At 36.6% G+C, this 18,910-nt stretch overlaps 1 protein-coding gene across 1 annotated transcript in view; it reads right to left on the bottom strand.

Annotated features, from left to right (window-relative positions):
- Positions 1 to 6,169: 6,169 nt before the first annotated feature.
- The window catches only part of NCK1 (NCK adaptor protein 1), a 48,790-nt gene continuing 36,049 nt past the window's right edge, over positions 6,170 to 18,910 (bottom strand). The window contains 3 exon segments of the mRNA XM_027584042.2: positions 6,170 to 7,078; positions 9,546 to 9,856; positions 9,859 to 10,257. Coding sequence (XP_027439843.2) covers positions 6,884 to 7,078; positions 9,546 to 9,856; positions 9,859 to 10,257 — 905 coding nt within the window. The 3' untranslated portion in view covers positions 6,170 to 6,883.

Raw genomic sequence — 18,910 nt, 5'->3', positions numbered from 1 at the left:
GTGGTCTCTTGCATGCAACATGCTCAAACCAAACTATCCGCTAACCTGTTTCCTGCACTTCTCAGGTAAATTTCTACTGCTTTCCAGAGTTGAAGGATCATCTATGCCTGAAGATGAACTGCTGGAAGAATGGACCTATTTCCTACTATAAGCAAGTGCAGTCTAGAAATGGGAATTTTTTTTTTCCTTTACACTACTTGACACTTAAGTATTTGATATTTAATTATGGAAGAAAAAGCAAGGAGAGAAAAGGTTTTTATGGAAAGGTAAAGAGGCAGTGGGGAGGGATAAGGAGGTTGATGATCAAAGAAGAGATTCCTAAGCCCTCTGAGCTCTGCAGGGCTGGGACTAGAATTGAAGCAAGGCGAGGGGCGGTGGGGGGACCAGTAGGGCCACCACTCTTAGGCTTGTGCAAGTGCAGGATAGGTCCTGGTGCCCTGGCATGGACTACATGGTCAATTACTCCATTCCAATAACCATTCCTTGCCCTACTTAGCACAGAATTCCCTTCCTTTTACCAAGATTCCTAAATTGTGTCCTGTGTTTTTAGCACATCTGACAGTTGTAATCCAGTCTAAATATTCCTTTCCTTTCTTCCTTCCTTCATTCTTTCCTTCCTTCCTCCCTCCCTCCCCTCCATTTGTTTTTGGAAGTAACACAGGGTATTCCCCTTGTCTTATACTCTTCTAACTCCTGCTTCCACTGAGTCTGCTCCAGATGTAATTTCCACTTTCAAGCTCTAGTTTTCAGGGTTCTTGTAGCCCTTTTTCACCTCCTCTGAATATACTTTTCAATTTCCTAAGTTTATTGTCTGGCCACCAGTGCAGGGAACTAGGAATTTAACCTTCCTTAACCTCAATTCTTTCCTTTGGGTGTGATCAATTAAAAACTTTGTCAAGTTTCTTCCTGTAGTTAGAACTGATTTCTTTTCAATGTGACATCCCCCAACAATTCCTCTTAAGATGGAGAATCAAGCTCTATTCAGAACAGCCCTTTGAGTTAAAAATTCTATACTTAAATGTCATTTTATTCAATTAAAAAAAAAATTGAAAACCAGAAACAATGCTCTGCAATAGTGAAGATTGTACTATAATTTTCAAATGGCTATGGTTGCTGTATTTTCACTCAACCACTGGTTTAATCCTGGTCAGTCATCAGTGATTCTATTAAGTGGAGCACACAATATGCTCAAAGGTCAATTTTTTTTTTATTAGAGGTGTCCTTTGATCACCCTATATAAATTAACACCCTACTTCTCACTCTCAGCCTCCTCAACTGGCTGCTCTATTCTTTCTTTAGAGCACTTCACTGTTAGGCATCTCATCACTAGCAATGTAAATTTTATGAAGCTTTTAGACAGTTTTGTCTATTTTCTTCAATATCATATTGCTAACTCAAAACTCTGACACCTAAGCATTCAAATATTTGAGGTGAGTTGGTTGGATGGCTGGATGATGGACAAATATCTCCAAAAGCTAAACACTGACACATAATCATACATATAGATATTAATAGTTCAAATAATATTCTTTTCATCTTGACACCAAGTGATTAGCATATACCCTGAGGAAATCAATATTTGTTTTCTGTAACATTCCCCTTATCTATAGTCTAGAAAATGTATCAAAACAAGTAAAATTTGGCATTACATACTCCTAGATACAACATGCTTATTCAGGGATTACAAATTTCTTCCATAAGAGCCCAAGAAAATCAATTCAATAATCGTTCTTCTAAAACAGGTAACACTTCAGTCTCATTATGGAACCCATCTATCTCCATAATTATCCAAAGGCTATCTGCAACTTCTCTACATAGTCTCAGATACAAATCTTCTTAGAGTCAGCCCAGAGATTTATTTAAAGCAACTAGGTATCTTTACCTTAGATGTCTATTTTTAATTGTCCATTTATGTTTATTTTCCTACTTGAAAGTCATTATTATTCCAAAAGGTACCAAAAAACATGGACAAAAGGAAATTGACTACTGTCTTCTGTAGTTATAACTACAAATGAAGTTTACATTATTCCAAAATACTGAGCCCAGCTTTACCTAGCCTTAAAAGCTAATTTGAGTTAAACATTTAAAAATCAGCCAGACAGGCAGATAAATTAACTGTTTGTGCTAGGCCACTGTGAGCAACAGACCAATTCTGAAATATTCGATAATGAAAGTACTCTGGCCAAACAAACATAATCTTAAAAAGACACTTTGGTTTAAAAACTTACCTCTATGAACCATGGCCGATTATAACTGAAACTCCTCCCGTTCTTCAAAACCTCACACACTCAATTTAGGTTCTACTCATTAAACAAAAGTCTCGGCAAACTGTATACTTTCAGATCAAAAAACACCTCAGTGGTAAACTAGAAAAATGTATTTCGGTTCCTTGATGACTTGGTTTAGGTCATGTAACAGCAAGAAATTAGGGTGTGGAGTATGCATGCTGGTCTGCATGTGTTTAGAAGATGAGAGTTGAGTCATATAAACTTGCTAAACCAAAAGAACCAGCTTATCAGAAGAGCTTCCTACCTTGCTTCACAGTAGAATCAATTAATGGTTTTCCCCAGCAATGCTGCTCTTAAAAAGTCCACTGGATGCTGTTCAGAACATAAAATGAAGATGTCATCTCTATCCAATGTCCTTTAAAGAAGTGACTACAGTTGTGAAGCCATTTGGAAACAGTTAAAAGATCTGTCTAATCTATATATACAATACAAAGGGTCCCCTTATCGTGGAGCAGAATATTAAAGTGGAAAGATTAAATCATGTTGTAATGCTACATTCCTAATTTGTTGATTTGGACATTGCATCTGAGGTGATTCTGAAAAATAAGTTTCCAGATTCTAAACCAAAAACTCCATGTTACAGGAAAGATAGGGACTAACGACGACTGCACTTAGGGATGTGAACTAGGGAGATAAGGGTTGGAAAGGAGACTTTTACCTTTTTTTTTTAACCATGTACATTAATAAACATAAAAGGACCATTCACATTAGGTTCCATCCAATAGTCACCTTGTGGGAATTCAACTCCAGCACTGTCAGCTTATTACTCAGGGGAAACCAAAACTAAATTTTATATTAAATTCCCCAATTTTTAAGTGTGAACAATTCCTTTTTTTGTACTGTGTGGGCTGAACTGTATTCCTATTTGGTTGTACCCTGAACAGGGCACCTGGCCAAGATGTGGGAAGGGGCAGTGGTGAAATCTGGACTTTTCTACAAGGAAAAAGGTTGGTCGTGCATTTGGGCAGGGGGTGAAGGGTAAGAGGTGCCTTTTCTTAATTCTCACAAGTCACACTGACAGTAGTGCCCCTGCTTCTTTGCAATCTCTGGAGTAGAAGACAGAATGGGAGCATTAAAACTGGAGATAATTTATGTACCTGTATCTGTAAGGATGGCCTTTTTCTACCAACCCAAGTTGCTCATCTGCCAGCAATAGCAATGGATTAATTAGCCTTCCTGTTTTTAGTGATGTATCTGTGACAGTCTTTTATTGTGCTAGGCACCTGTTACTGTGTACAGTAAAAGATACATTGTATGTGTTCATACACATTCAGCTGAATCCTAAGTACCTATGACCAATTAACAAGATACTGCAACAATAGCCTTTCATTACTGAACTTATATAAAGTTCTCAAATAACTTCTTCCAAGATTTTGGAGAAGGTATTTATAGAAGTGGGTTAGGCAGGGTTAAGTGTGTTATCTGTGTTTAAATTGATAGCTAAGTGTCTCCTTGTATGTAGAAGAAAATTTCTGTAAATCTGGTCTTCCCAGAACTCTTTACCTGTTTTTTTTTTTTAATGTAAGACTTAATTTATTTTAGAGAGAGAGAGAAAGAATGAGAGCACAAGGGGGAGAGAATCTCAAGCAGAATCCCCCGCTGAGCAGAGCCCAATGCAAGGCTTGAGCCCATGACCCTGAGCTCATGACCTGAGCCAAAACCAAGAGTTGGACACTCAACTGAGCCACCCAGGCTACCCCCAGAACTCTGAGGCTAAAGGAAGCAGACAGATGGCAGTGTCACCAAACAGAATGTATCAGGCTGGCAATAAGGAAACCTGGTTTCTAACACAAGCCCTGCTACTCGCTAGCTATACAGATGTTTTCTAAGGCTGTTCTAGTTCTTAAGAAAATTGCTTCAAGTAAAATTTGGGTTTTTAAAAAGTCATTGATATAAGGGTTGGTTTAAGACTTTTTAAAAATTGATAAAACGTTTAAGTACAAAATTCCGTAGGTTCCCAGTGAGGTTTTCTTTTTTTTTCTTTTTTATTTTTTTTTAAAGATTTTTATTTTTTATTTATTCATTCATTTGAGAGAGCGAGAATGAGAGAGAGAGAGAGTGCACATGAGAGGGGGGAGGGTCAGAGGGAGAAGCAGACTCCCCGCTGAGCAGGGAGCCCGATGCGGGACTCGATCCCAGAACTCCAGGATCATGACCTGAGCCGAAGGCAGTCGCTTAACCAACTGAGCCACCCAGGTGCCCCATCCCAGTGAGGTTTTCATCCCAGTATAGTAAGAGCACACAATAGGTATTATTGGCTCATCAACTCCCTGGCATTTTGCAGCCCACCTGGAGAGGGACTAAAGAAGGACTTGAGAAACTACAGGATACCTGAAAGAAGAAAAATGTGGCCACAGAAAAAGAAAAGATGAGTGATGACACCTTTTATATCTGTGTGGAATACATTTTCTCTTGCCTGATTTAACAAATGGAAAAGTTCTACAGCCTGGTTTGCCTGCCTCAGGTCCTGGATGCTGTTCAAGCTTTGTTTTGTTGAACAACCAGATGCCCAACTCTTTTGCCTTGTGGAAGATGAGTAAATGCAGTGTTTGTTAAAATGGTCATGTGGGCTATCTGGGAACTCTCTAGTTATTATAAATCTAATTATGGCACAGAAATGTACAATCTACTTCCAGTGCTACTCCATTCCTAACTGCTTTCTCAAAATCCTTAACATAAGCTTAGTGGGGTTTGCTATAAATACAGTTGTCTGTGATACAAAAGATTAATTGCTTTTTTTTTTTTAAACCTCTTTAAAAAAAAAAAGGAAGACTGGGGGAAAAAAAGGAGAAAAAGAAAGCATCATCAAATATTTGTTTAAATAAAAAGATGTTTACTACCTAGTCATATTTTAACACTTTGAAACTATTTTCTTTAACTTATATTCAAGTGATTTTACAGCAAAAAAGGTAAGCACACGACTTTTATTTCTATTACACTGTCTACTAATAATCATCTCAATAAACAAAGGGAGATTGACAAAGATAATGAAATATGAACTAAAAGGCTTTAAAAGCAGATGTAATGAAAATGAAAAATTGTACATCAAAGTCTTAATTATATTTGCTAACTCCTGTTGCTTAGTGGGAGAAGCCAGGGCTGCCACCCAGTGGCAATGTCAGTCTTAAATGATTTTAAGATTTAAAGAACTAAATATTTAAAATAATAATAATGAAAAAAAAAACCCAAACCAAAAACCTCAGGAATTAGACAACTTCAATTTTAACATCAGTAATTTTGGTATATTAAATACTAATCTATAACATATTAAAGAACAGAAAACATTCATTTGCTTAGGCAGCACTGGGGAAATTCTTGAAAATACCATCTGATTTCCTGCTAAGTTATATGGTTTTAGTAAGTATTTTAATTAAAATATTGAAGGTTACTTTGCTTAAATTTAAATTCCAGAATTAATAATGGGGGGGCTTCACAAAATAGTTATTTTCTTCTATGACTTGCAGAAGTAGATTCAATACTCCATAAAAGCCTCTCATTCATACACCCAAACGTCTGCTTAGTAAACAAAAACCTAAAAGAAACCCTCCAAAAGAAAGATTTAAAAAAAATAACTTTCTCTAACCATTTGGCATATCCCATCTTTTCCTCAGGTATAATCAATTTTAGTGTCTTAGTCAACAAAACTCAAAGCTGAAAGGAGGAAATGAAAATAGTAGAAATACTATGCCTGATAATTACTGATGTTTAGAGGTGGAAGGAAAACCAAGTATCTCACTGCCTCCTATTTCCCCAGTATCTGGCCACAGCTTTTTTCACACTGACACAGATATACCCCAATACAAGATGCTTTGGTAAAATAACACTAGGAGAAAAAGTAATATATAACACTAGAGCATCCATTTATAGTTTGAAAAGCTAAGTATCTCAGAGACTGCTTTATTCTTTTGAATAACCAGATAAGAAGCAACCCCCCCCAAAATCCTAGAAATTTAGAGATTTTTGTTTCCAACAGCTGTAAATTAAAAGTGTACAAGATACGTTTTCAAACGTATGTCCCATTTGTTTTGCTTTACAATGAAGACAATGAATAAATTTTTAAAAATGGCAGACACAACATACTTGATATTTACAATGGCTTGCAACAAATACCTGAAAATAATTTCTAATTTTCCATTTATTATTGCTATTTAGTCACAGAAAAAAACATTGTCCGAGAAATTTATTTTAGCATATGCCATATACTGATATAATAATTTTATATGAAGAGAAACCACTGCAGAAGTGACTAATATGGTGCCCATACATAAAGAAAATAAACCAATAAATTCTTCCAGGTAAAGACTTGATCTGCATTATTTTTTCAAAATATAAAACCTTAGTATTAGAAGCAAAGAGAAAAACAGCAAAGAAAACAATAAAACAGAAGACCAAGGATAAGGAACTGCTTTGTGCAGATGCTTTGCATATGTAGTATATATGTATGCGCTGAGTTATAATAAAAATACTTATGTATTATAGTCAATTCTCATGTAGGGTCAGAAAGCGATTTCCAGTCAAACATGACTGGACTGACATTTTCTCAGTCTTTAATTGACGAATTATAGCTGTGAGGCAGTCAGTTCTGGTCAGCATTATCATGACAAATGCTTGATAAGATACAGTTTTTCTCCTTGTTCACTTGTAAAAATTGGTGCCTTTTTGTAATGCTCTACAAGTTCTTCCATGGTGCTGAATTTACGCTGCCCAATGCAGTAGACAGTCTCTTTTAGTTGGACTTTAAAATGCTTGTTTTTCCCTTGTGCTTTTAGTGATACAGAGAAATCATTTGGCTAAAAGAGAAAAAAGACACATAGGGTAAACATTTTGAAAGACATCCATTTTATATTAGACTAATAACAGTAAGTGCTGAAATTTTAGCTAAGTACTAGGCACTATACTAAATTATTTACATAGATTATCTCCTTTATACCTCCAACCAACCCCTTTCAGAGATGAGAAAATCCAGGCCAAGAGAAGCTAAGTTGCTCAAAATCAACCATCTAGTTAACAAGAGAGCCAGGATTCAAACTCAAGCAGTCAGACTCCAAAGTCTCTCTCTTTTTTTTAAAAGATTTTATTTATTTATTTGACAGAGAAACACAGCGAGAGAGGGAACACAAGCAGGGTGAGTGGGAGAGGGAGAAGCAGGCTTCCCGCTGAGCAGGGAGCCCAGTGGGGCTTGATCCCAGGACCCTGGGATCATGCCTGGGCCGAAGGCAGATGCTTAACGGCTGAGCCACCCAGGCACCCCAACTCCAAAGTCTCTTAAATAATATGCTCTAACACCTACAGCAAATCCTTTAGTTTAAAGTTTAACATCTGAAGCATAACAGCTATCTTCTCTCCTGCCAGACAACTGGAGAAACACATGAGAAAACATGAGCTAATGTGAGCTAATAGTAGCTATCTTACAGACTAGCTGAGATAATGTTCTGAATTCTCAAAGATGATAGACACTAATGAGAGGTCATAAACTCAAATGCCTACAAGGGTAAAAAGACACGTAAACAAGTGACAGGGTGGATACAGAGAAGGAACAGTGCATGGCCAATCTAAAGGAGGTGGCCACTTAGCTGTGACTGTTGCCTTGTAGGAATAAGGGCAATGCTGGCAGGCCTTCCAATTTTAAAAGGAAGTCTGTCATCTGAATTTTTATAGTAAATCTCTCAGTATTTAAATACTGTTAACAAATTCGAATGTTTAAAAAAACATTGCTCAGGTCAAACACAATATGCCTGTTTGAGACCTTTACTTCTACTGCTAAAAATAATGGTGTATTTTGGATAATATCTAGGCTCAATTACCCACCACAAGAAAATACAGTGTTCTGTAATCAAGCTACTTTCTTCGGTATTTTGTTTTATTTTAACCTAATACTTTTCTGAACAGTCTAAAAGTCTGCTTTTATATAATTATTGACAAAGTTTCAAACATTGGGCTTCCTGGAAACATCCTATACCTATGGTTACTCTTACCACCTGCTCTGAGGTCACTCACTACCTAACCCCTCTTGCCCATTGCTTGTCCTGGAAAGCAGGGCTAAGTCAGGCATCTAACAGAAAACAAATCCCACCACTCTTCCCTATCATCAATCCTGCTCTTCCTTAGGGGTTATATATAGGCCCCATTTCTTGAACTTCATATCAAGCAGTTCAATTAGCCTCGGTTTCTCCTTCTCTACTTTCTTCCCTCCCTCTTATAAACATATATACACCATATGCATGTGCGTGCGTACACACACACACACACACAACCAGATAGGTTTTCTTCCAACTTTCAACCTTTTACACAATCACACATTCACTTTTGTACAACTCCATACAGAGAAACAAAACCAATACTGTTTTGAAAAGTGGAAAAGTAGTGGTATCCTTTTAAAAGGAAAAATAAAGACCATTTTAAAGGGAAATAAATATCATCAAATTCTAATATCCTAAACATTAACCAAAAGAGCCCATATAACTTTTACTCAATTTTTATGTTTTATACTTTTACTGTTTTACTAGTATTGGAAAAAATGTATCTTTTATTGCAAATGCATTTCAAATATAGTGAGTATTAAAATAGGTTTTTGAGGTAAATAATTTAAGGGTTTCCAACTTCCAAACAACAAATCTATGAAGAAAGTTAAAACTTAATTTTTTTAATTTAGGGATTTCCTTTACTAAGGATGACAGCACACCCAATATGCAATTTAAGAAATGTTTTCCCAGGTGTGCCTGGGTGGCTCAGTCAGTTAAGCATCTGACTCATGATTTCATCTCAGGTCATGATCTCGTCTCAGGTCATGATCTCAGGGTTGTGAGACTGAGCCCCACATTATGCTCTGCACTGAGCGTGAAGCCTGCTTGAGATTCTCTCTCTCTCTCCCTCTGCCCTTCCCCCCAATTCATGCTCTCTCTCTCTCAAAAAAAAAAAAAAGCATTTTCCCAGTTTAGTTCATTGTGTTTACTCTGAAGCAGCCATGGTTCAATTTTCTCCATTTTTCAGTTTAACGCAAGAGAAGATATTTCAGAAAGGCAAGACAAACAGAATTAAACAAGGCCAAATAATCCAGTGTAGTTGTCACTGCTAGGGCTATATTTTATTCAAAATAAATACAACTGTAAAGAACACTGATTTTAAGTTCAGAACATCTAAATTTATGTCCCAACTTATCACCTGGTTAATTTTAGGGAAGAAACTTAACCTTCCAATCTTCTATTTATTTTTTTAATACTCAGAGCTCTATTTCCATTTATTTGAAAACCAACTTACCGAAGATTCACTATCACGAATGAGGAAATCACCTTCATGCCCTCTTTCATTTAATGCCATTTCTGCTTGATGCCTGGTGACTTTCCCATAATACCATGGATTGCCAGCAAACTTTCCAGTGAGTGAAGGCCTAATGTAATCACACTGAGGAGGTGATGGTTCCAAACCTGAGGTTAATGGATTATTCTGCATAATGGTAACATAGTTTTTTGGCACCAGACCAACCATTCCATTGATCTTCCTGCATTTCCACCATTCAGGGTCATTTTCAGGCTTTTCAATAACATCCATTACATCTCCTTTCTCAAATTAAGTTCTTCATCATTGGACGAACTGAATGGGTAAAGAGCCTGTACCACATGCAACACTTGCCCAGTATTTAGGTTATTGACAACTGCTGCTAATTTCTCTGACAGAGAACCCACATGGTCACCCAAAGGACTGTCACCTTCCTCAGTTACATAGTTTGAAGGGAACCATCCAACTTGTCCATTGTAGCTACCCCGCCACCACCCATCACTGCATTTCTCCATGACGATCACCTTTGTCCCTTTTATCAATGATAATTCATCCTCTCTCTCTGCCATGTAGTTAAATTTCACATAAGCAGGCATGTTGAGGTCATAGAGACGTTCCCCTGGGTCAACAAAGCTATCATCAGCAGGAGATGCAGAATCTGGCACACTATGTTTTCTTTTCACTTTTCCAATACCTGTTCACATAAAAAAAGAGTAATAAGAAGAGAATATAAGATAATGAAAACCAAAAACCCAATTTACTCATTCTTTAAAAAGGATCTTCACCTCTGTAGCTCTTTCAGCCTTTAAACTTGTAGATAACAAATTTCTTTTTTTCCTTTATTTTACATCTTCATGACTTATTTTATAATTGGAAGTTGTACCTTTTGACTTCCTTCACAAATTCTTTTCATAACGAAACATGTAAATGCAGTAATTATATGACAGTTTACCTTCTCACTTTTCTCTCAAAGGTGTTGAAATAATTGTATAACATAATGACAGTTTTCCTAAATTTAACAAAATTTCTTCCAAATGTAAATATAGATTATTTCTCTCATATCTACAATCTTAAGTACATATTCTTGTCTTACTTTTATCAACCTAATTTTGCAATTAGCTGTATGGAAATAAAACAATAAATTACAACTTGATATGCAATATAAGATTGTAGTTATGTCTGGGTAATCCTTCCATTTGCTTTCTTAGTTCCCAGATCCATGTTGCTCTATTTTCCTCATTATGTTTATTTTAAAATAATACATTATTTCCTTGTTTGTCTACCCTCACCCTGTTCACATGCAAGCTACAGAAGAGCAGGGATTTTTGTTTACTTTGTTCACAGATATAACACCAAAGATCTCAGACAGTGCTTAGTATACAGTAGATGCTTAATACATATTTGTTGAAAGAAATGAGAAAAGCACCACATGGTACTACCATCATAAATGTATGCTACGTCAATTTTTGTCATGTGTTTTCACTACTGATCATTTCTTAGCACATGATTTTGTGTTCTGCTTTTACTGAGAAAACAGAGGCATTCCTAGATAAAATTTCTCGTACCTTCCCACAATCTCAAAACTCTTTCTTATTACCCTCACTCTTCTTCTTCATGCAAGTTTCCAATCTCTGATCCTCCTGGGTTTTTAAATATCACCTTTCCTGCCTCTTTTGGGACGCTTGGCCACCCTTGTTTCCCTCCTACTCAGTCCCTTCTACTGTCTAAAAACATACTCACAGATCACTTCTATTCCAAAATAAAGTTACTTCAAATCTGCTACTCCTTTTGAACTATACCATTCTTTAAAAAGTTGCCTCTTTTTCTTCCTTCAACTTCTTCACCATTCACTCACTCCTAACTCCTTATGATCTGGTCCTTTAATCTCTACCATTCTACCAAACTACTCAATTAAACCATTCTTATAAAAACTGTGTCATCTCTTTACTGCCAGATCAGTACCTTTAGAGCCCTCATTCTTTTTAAACTCTCTATGCAGCAACCAAGATCACAGATTATTCTATTGTTTTCTCCTTTAACTCCCCTGAGAGTCTCCTGTCTTACCTGTTTAGATATTCTTGTGTATCTCTGTCTGGGCTCCTCTAAACCTTGTCATAAAATTGTATTGTACTTAATGGGGCGCCTGGGTGGCTCAGTCGGTTAAGCAGCTGCTTTCGGCTCAGGTCATGATCCTGGGATCCTGGAATCGAATCCCGTGCTGGACTCCTTGCTCAGCTGGGAGCCTGCTTTCCCCTCTGCCTGCCACTCCCCCTGCTTGTGCATGTTTGTTCTCTCTCTCTGGCAAATAAAGAAATAAAACCTTTAAAAAAAGGTTAAGTGAATTAAAATACTGGATTAAAGGGGCAGAGACTGGCAGAATGGATTTAAAAACAAGATCCAACTCTATGCTATCTATAAGCACTCACTTTAGATCCAGAGATACAAACAGGTTTGAAAGTGAAAGGATGGAAAAAGATATTCCATGAAAATGGTAACCAAAAGAGAGCTGGGGTGGTTGTATTAGTATCAGACAACATAGTCTTTTTTTTTTTTTTTAAGATTTTATTTATTTATTTGACAGAGAGAGATATAGTGAGATAGGGAACACCAGGGGGAGTGGGAGAGGGAGAAGCTGACTTCCCGCGGAGCAGGGAGCCCGATGCGCGGGGTTTGATCCCAGGACCCTGGCATCATGACCTGAGCCGAAGGCAGACATTTAACGACTGAGCCATCCAGGCGCCCCCAACATAGTCTTTAAGATACAAGTTGTTACAGGAGATGGGGAAGGACGTTATAGATTGATAAAAGGGTCAATCCATCAAGAAGATAGCACAATTAGAAATATTATACAAACCTAACAAGAGAGCCCCAAGACATATAAAGCAAAACCTGACAGAATTAAAGGGAGAAACTGAAAGTTCTACAATATAGTTAGACTTTAATACTTTCCAAAAATGAGAACTAGACAAAAATTTATTAAGGAAATAGAAGACTTGAAAAATACTATAAGCCAATTAGACCTAATAGACATATAGAACACTGGTAAACAACAGTAGAACATATAGTTTTCTCCAGTGCACATGGAACACTCTCCAAGATAAACCACATGTTAGACCACAAGACAAGTCTAAATACATTTAAAGAGACTGAAATCATATGAAGTATTTTCCCTGACCATAGTGGAATGAAACTAAAAATTAACAGAAAGGAAAACGGGAGAATTCACAAATATATGTAAATTAATTAACACGTTCAAACAACTGGTAGGGCAAAGAAAAAAATTACAGGTGAGATTAAAAAATACTCTTGAGACACATGACAATGAAAACACAACATACCAAAACCTACAGGCTGCAGCAAAAGCAGTACTCAGAAGGAAGTTTATAGCTCTAAAAGCCTATAACAAAAAGGAATTTTTTTAAAAAAGGAACTTGATCTCACTCAAATCAATAACCTAACTTTACTCTTTAGGGAACTAGAGAAAGATCAAGTTAAACCCAAAGCTAGCAGAAGAAAGGAAATAATGAAGATCAGAGCAGAGATAAACACAAGGAGAACACAAAAACAACAAAGAATCAATGAAACTAAAAGTTGGTTTTTGAAAATATCAGCATAATTGACAAAAGACACAAATTACTAAAATCAGAAATAAAGTGGGATGTTATTGGGACCTAACAGAAATACAATAAGAAAAAAAGAGAACACTATGAACACTTGTACAGTAATAAATTAAATAACCTGGATGAAAAGAACAAATTGCTAAAAAGACACAAACCCAAGAATAGAAAATTTGGACAGACCTATAACAAGTAAAAGAATGAATCAGTAACCAAAAACTTCGCAATAAGGAAAAGTCCAGAACCGGGTAACTTAACTCATGAATTCTAACATATTTTCTTCTCAAATTTCTACAAAAAGAGTAGGGAGGAAACATTTTGTAACTCATTCTATGAGGTAGCATTATCCTGATATCAAAGCCAGATAAAAATATCACAGGAAAAGTATTGACCAATATCCCTTATGAATACAGATTAAAAAATTCCTCAACAAAAGAGTCAATTCTTGCTATTTATGGTAGTTACATTCAATAAATGTAACTAACCTGAAATACCAGGTTAGGTCATGCAAGCCTCCATGCACAACATTTTTGTCAAGGAAGCAATACATAATCTTGTTTCATGTGTGTCTCGCTTTAAAGATACTTTAGTATAAAATATTTATTAACAATGAACTCACGGGCAACAACACTGTAACTCATGCCTAAATGAAGCTAACCTAACATATTTTTTCCATGAGGCAAATCACACCTTTATTGCACTTAGGAATACAAGACAATACTTCAGGACTACGCTTAGGGGGGCATTTTATTTTTTTTTTTTTTTTATTTTTTTTTTTTTAAATTTTATTTATTTATTTGAGACAGAGAGAACACATGAGAGGGGGGAGGGTCAGAGGGAGAAGCAGACTCCCTGCTGAGCAGGGAGCCCGATGCGGGACTCGATCCAGGGACTCCAGGATCATGACCTGAGCCGAAGGCAGTTGCTTAACCAACTGAGCCACCCAGGCGCCCTTAGGGGGGGCATTTTAAACAGCAAAAATCATAAACCAAAAAAAGCACATCAATGAGAAAAGCATGGCACTAAACAGACTGCATAAAGGACATTTATTTACAATGAGAGAGCTGAAACAAAAAGGCAGAGCATCACCCTTGCTCAACATCAGCTGGCAACATGTGCATCAGGCAACTCAAAATTTTTGCCACTCTGTACATGTCAACAAAAGCACCACAATTATCAATTTGGGCTTACAAATAAATTTTAGCAAATAGGCAAATTCACAAATATGGAACCTGCAAAAAACAGGGATCATCTAAACATTTTTTTTTAAAGATTTTATTTATTTATTTGACAGAGAGAGAGAGAGAGAGAGAGAGAGAAAGCAAGAGCAGGAACACAAGCAGGGGGAGTGGGAGAAGGAGAAGCAGGCTTCCCGCTGAGCAGGGAGCCCGATGTGGGGCTTGATCCCAAGACCCTGGGATCATGACCTGAGCTGAAGGCAGACACTTAATGACTGAGTCACCCAGGTGCCCCAAAATAGGGATCATCTATACTAACAAACAATATAGCAGCATATTCATAGGAATGTATATCATGACAAAGGGATATTTGTCCTGGGAATGGAAAAGTAGTTCATCTGTTCAACAATATGAAAATCAGTATTATATACCACATTAATATAAGGAAGGAAAAAAACCACACGTGACCATTTCAACTGATGTACAAAAGCACCGGATAAAATCTAACATCCTTTCATGATAAAAAGTATCAGCCAACTAGGAATACAAGGGAATTTCCTCAACATCATAAAGGGCATTTATTTAAAAAACAAAACAAACCCTGAAGTTACCATCACACTCAATAGTAAAAGACTGAAAGCTAAGATCAGAAATAAGTCATGGATACCCTTTCAGCCACTTCTATTCAACAGTGCACTGGAAGTGCTAGCCAGGGCAAGTAAGCAAGAAAAAGAAATAAAAGAGATCCAAACAAGAAAGAAAGGAGTAAAATAATTTTTATTTGCAGATGACATGATCATATATACAGAAAATCCTAAAAAACCCACACCAAAAGAATGTTAGAGGAAACAAATTTATCAAGGTTGCAAGATACAAAATCAACACACAAAAAACAGTTGCATTTCTATACACTTAGCAGTGAACAATTTGAAGAGGAACTGAGAAAACAATTCCATTTATAATAGCATTAATAATAAAAAACATAGGTTAAGTTTTTTAATCAAGGAGGTACAAGACCAGTATACTGAACACTACAAAATATTGCTGAAATTAAAGTATACCTAAATAAATGAAAAGACACTCTGTGTTTATGGATTTGAGGGTTCAATATTTTTAGATGGCAATACTACCCAAAGTGATCCATAGATTCCATGTAATCCTTATCAAAGTTCCAATACTCTTTTTTTGCAGAAATGGAAATGCTGATTCTAAAATTCATATGGAATTGCAAGGCACACCAAATAACCAAAACAATCCTAAGAAATGAAAACAATGGGGCACCTGGGTGCCCTAGTTGGTTAAGCAACGACTCTCGATTTCAGCTCAGGTCACGATCTTAGGGTTGTGAGATCGAGTCTCGTGTTGGGCTCCTACTGGGCATGGAGCCTGCTTAAGATTCTCTTTCTCTCCCTCTCCCTTTGCCCCCAACCCCCGAAAATGAAAAAAATGAAAACAAACTGGAGGATTCACACTTCCCAATTTCAAAACTCACTTCTAAGCCACAAAGTAATCAAAACAGTATGGTACGAGCACAAAAGGACAGACATATAGACCAAAAGAACAGAGCTGAGAGTCCTGAGATAAACTCATACATCCATGGTCAATTGATTTCAACAAGGGTGCCAAGACCATTTAATGGAGGAAGAACAGGCTCTTCAACAAATGGTGCTAGAAGAAATGGATATCCATGTACAAAAGAATGAAGCTATACTCCTACCTCGTATGACAAAAAAAAATTAACTCAAATGGATCAATTACTCAAATATAAGAGTTAAAATTTTAAAACTATCGGAAGAAAACACAGGGGAAATCTTTATGACCTGGGAGTTAGCAATGAATTCTTGTGACCCCCAAAAGCACAAGCAATAATAATTTAAAAAAGATTACAGTCTAAGGTCTATATCCAGAACATATAAAGAACTCTTAGAACCCAGAAGCAAAAAGAACCTACTTCAAACAACGGGCAAAGGACTTGAACAAACATTTCCCCAACAAAGTTTACACCAATGCCCCCAAAACACATGAAAGATGTTCACCATCTTTGTTGAAATGCAAATCAAAACACAATGAATACCACTTTACACCTATTAGGATAGCTATAACAAAACCAAACCAAACTAAAAAAAAAAAAAGAAAAGAAAAGAAAATAACAAGTGTTGATGGGGATATGGAAAAAAATTGGAACCCTTCCTACACTGTTGATCAAAATGTAAAATGGTACAACTGCTGTGGAAAACAATTTAATGATCCCTTCAAAATGTTAAAAACGTAATTACCATATGATCCATTAATTCCACTCCTAGGTATATACTCAAAAGAACCAAAAATACATATTCAAACACTTGTACACAAATGTTCATAGCTTTCACTATACACAATAACAAAAACGTAGAAACAACCAAATGTCCATCAACAGATTAATGGATAAATAAAATGTGGTATATATCCATATAATGGAATATATTCAGCCATAAAAGGGATGAAGTACTGACACATGCTACAACACAGATGAACCTCAAAAACAGGATGCCGACTAAAAGAAACCTGACACAAGAGATCATATATTGTATAATTCCATTTACATGAAATAGCCAGAATAAGTAAATTCATATAGACAGAGGGCAGATTAGCAATTGCCAGGGGATGAAGGAAGGGTATAATGGGGAGTGACTGCTTAATTGGAATGGGGTTTTCTTGGGTGATGAAAATGGTTTGGAATTAGACAGATGTGATGGTTGTACAACACTGTTAGTATACTAAATACCACTGAAATGTACACTTTAAAATGATTTTGTTATATGAATTTTACCTTATAAAAATTTCTTCTTACAAGATTCCCACATCAAATCCGTATTTCTTTTCTGCCAGCACTTTCCATTCCCACTATTCCCATGCTATTTCAGGCCCATTTTGTTGTGTCTGAGTCTTCAACAACCCTCTAAACTAGTTTCCTTACTAATCCAATCCATCCCACTCCAACCCATCATCCATAAATACAGTTGCAATCACATGACATTACTGCTCAGAAGTCAACAGTAGCTCTTTACTATCAAATTAAGAGAAATACTCTTCCTAGAATCTATAGCCCTCTCCAGAATGTCCTCACTCTTCCTTTCTAGGCTTATGGTACTGAAAAGAGCAAAGACTTTGTAATTTTTTTTAAAAGATTTTATTTATTTGACAGAGAGAGAGAGCGCGCGCACAAGCAGGGGGAGCGGCAGGCAGAGGGAAAAGCGGGCTCCCTGCTGAGCAGGGAGCATGATGCAGGACTTGATCCCAGGACCCCAGGATCAAAACCCAAGCCAAAGGCAGACACTTAACCAAATGAGCTGCCCAGGCATCCCAAAAAAGAGCATAGACTTTGACCCTTTGGGTTCAAATCCCAGCTATACCACTTACTGTGGAAACCTGAGCAAACTATTTCACTTTTCTGAGCTTAGAAATGGAACAAACACCACTTACTGTCATCACAGTGTTGTAAGAAGTGAATAAATTTTTAAAGAGCAAAATAATGTAAAATAATAGCATAGTACATACAGTAATTATTAAATAAAATATTCTTTCCGTAATAACCTGCAATGAAACTATCCTAAATCTCAATAAAAATGGGCCACTTAAAAAAACCCAGGAATAAATTAGTATTTTAACCCTCAGGATTTTGTTTGCCTTGTTTGCTAGTTTCTTTCCAAAACCTTATTAAAACTTTTGCCTATTGGGGTACCTGGGTGGCTTGGTCAGGTAAGCATCTGCCTTAGGCTCAGGTCATGACCCCCAGGTCCTGGGATTGACCCCCCGCATCAGGCTCCCTGCTCAAAAGGGAGCCTGCTTCTCCCTCTCCCTCCCCTCTGTTGCTCCCCCTGCTTGTGTTCTCTCTGTCACATACATACATACATACATAAAATCTAAAAAAAAAAAAAAAACAAAAAAACTTCTGCCTATCAAAAATCTTACCCATTCAAGAAGCGCCATTTCAAATAACAATTTTATTTTATTCACTTCCCATTTTGTGTTTTCCAACATCCTTCATTTCCCACCATCATCCCCCATTTCCCACCATCATCCCCCAATAATGTAAGCTCTCCTTTTTAAAGCACTCTAGTACTTTGTACTTCTGAGGTACTTGTATCATAACATTTCTTGTGTTTGTCTTTTAAGCTTATCTACTATAGCCAGCAGCTTCCAGAAAGGAAGAGCATTCCATGTCTCACTGATCTTTTGCATTTCCTCTACTTTAGAACTGTGCATATACCAGATGCTCAATAAATGTTAGGTTGATTAAAAGTGAAGAGTGATATAAGCAAATACAAATTTAAACTTGAAGCTAACGGCTAGTTCCAAAATGTTTTTTTTTTTTAATTCTGAAAAAGATGCCTAAGACTAATTATATATTGTCAAAAAAAAGAATGAAGAATTTTTGGACAGACCCATCCATTAAACTTCCAAGTGGAAAAAACACCAAAACAACCTATTTTAATTGCAGAGGCCAGAAATATTTCAGGGAAAAAAACATAAGCTTAGAATATTTGTTTTCTATGCCAGCACAAAGCCCTCT

This window comes from Zalophus californianus, chromosome 1 (assembly GCF_009762305.2).
Source record: "Zalophus californianus isolate mZalCal1 chromosome 1, mZalCal1.pri.v2, whole genome shotgun sequence".
In the NCBI taxonomy this organism is placed as follows: Eukaryota; Metazoa; Chordata; class Mammalia; order Carnivora; family Otariidae; genus Zalophus; species Zalophus californianus.
Note: the sequence above shows the minus strand (reverse complement) of the source record. Positions and strands in the feature narration are given on the sequence as shown.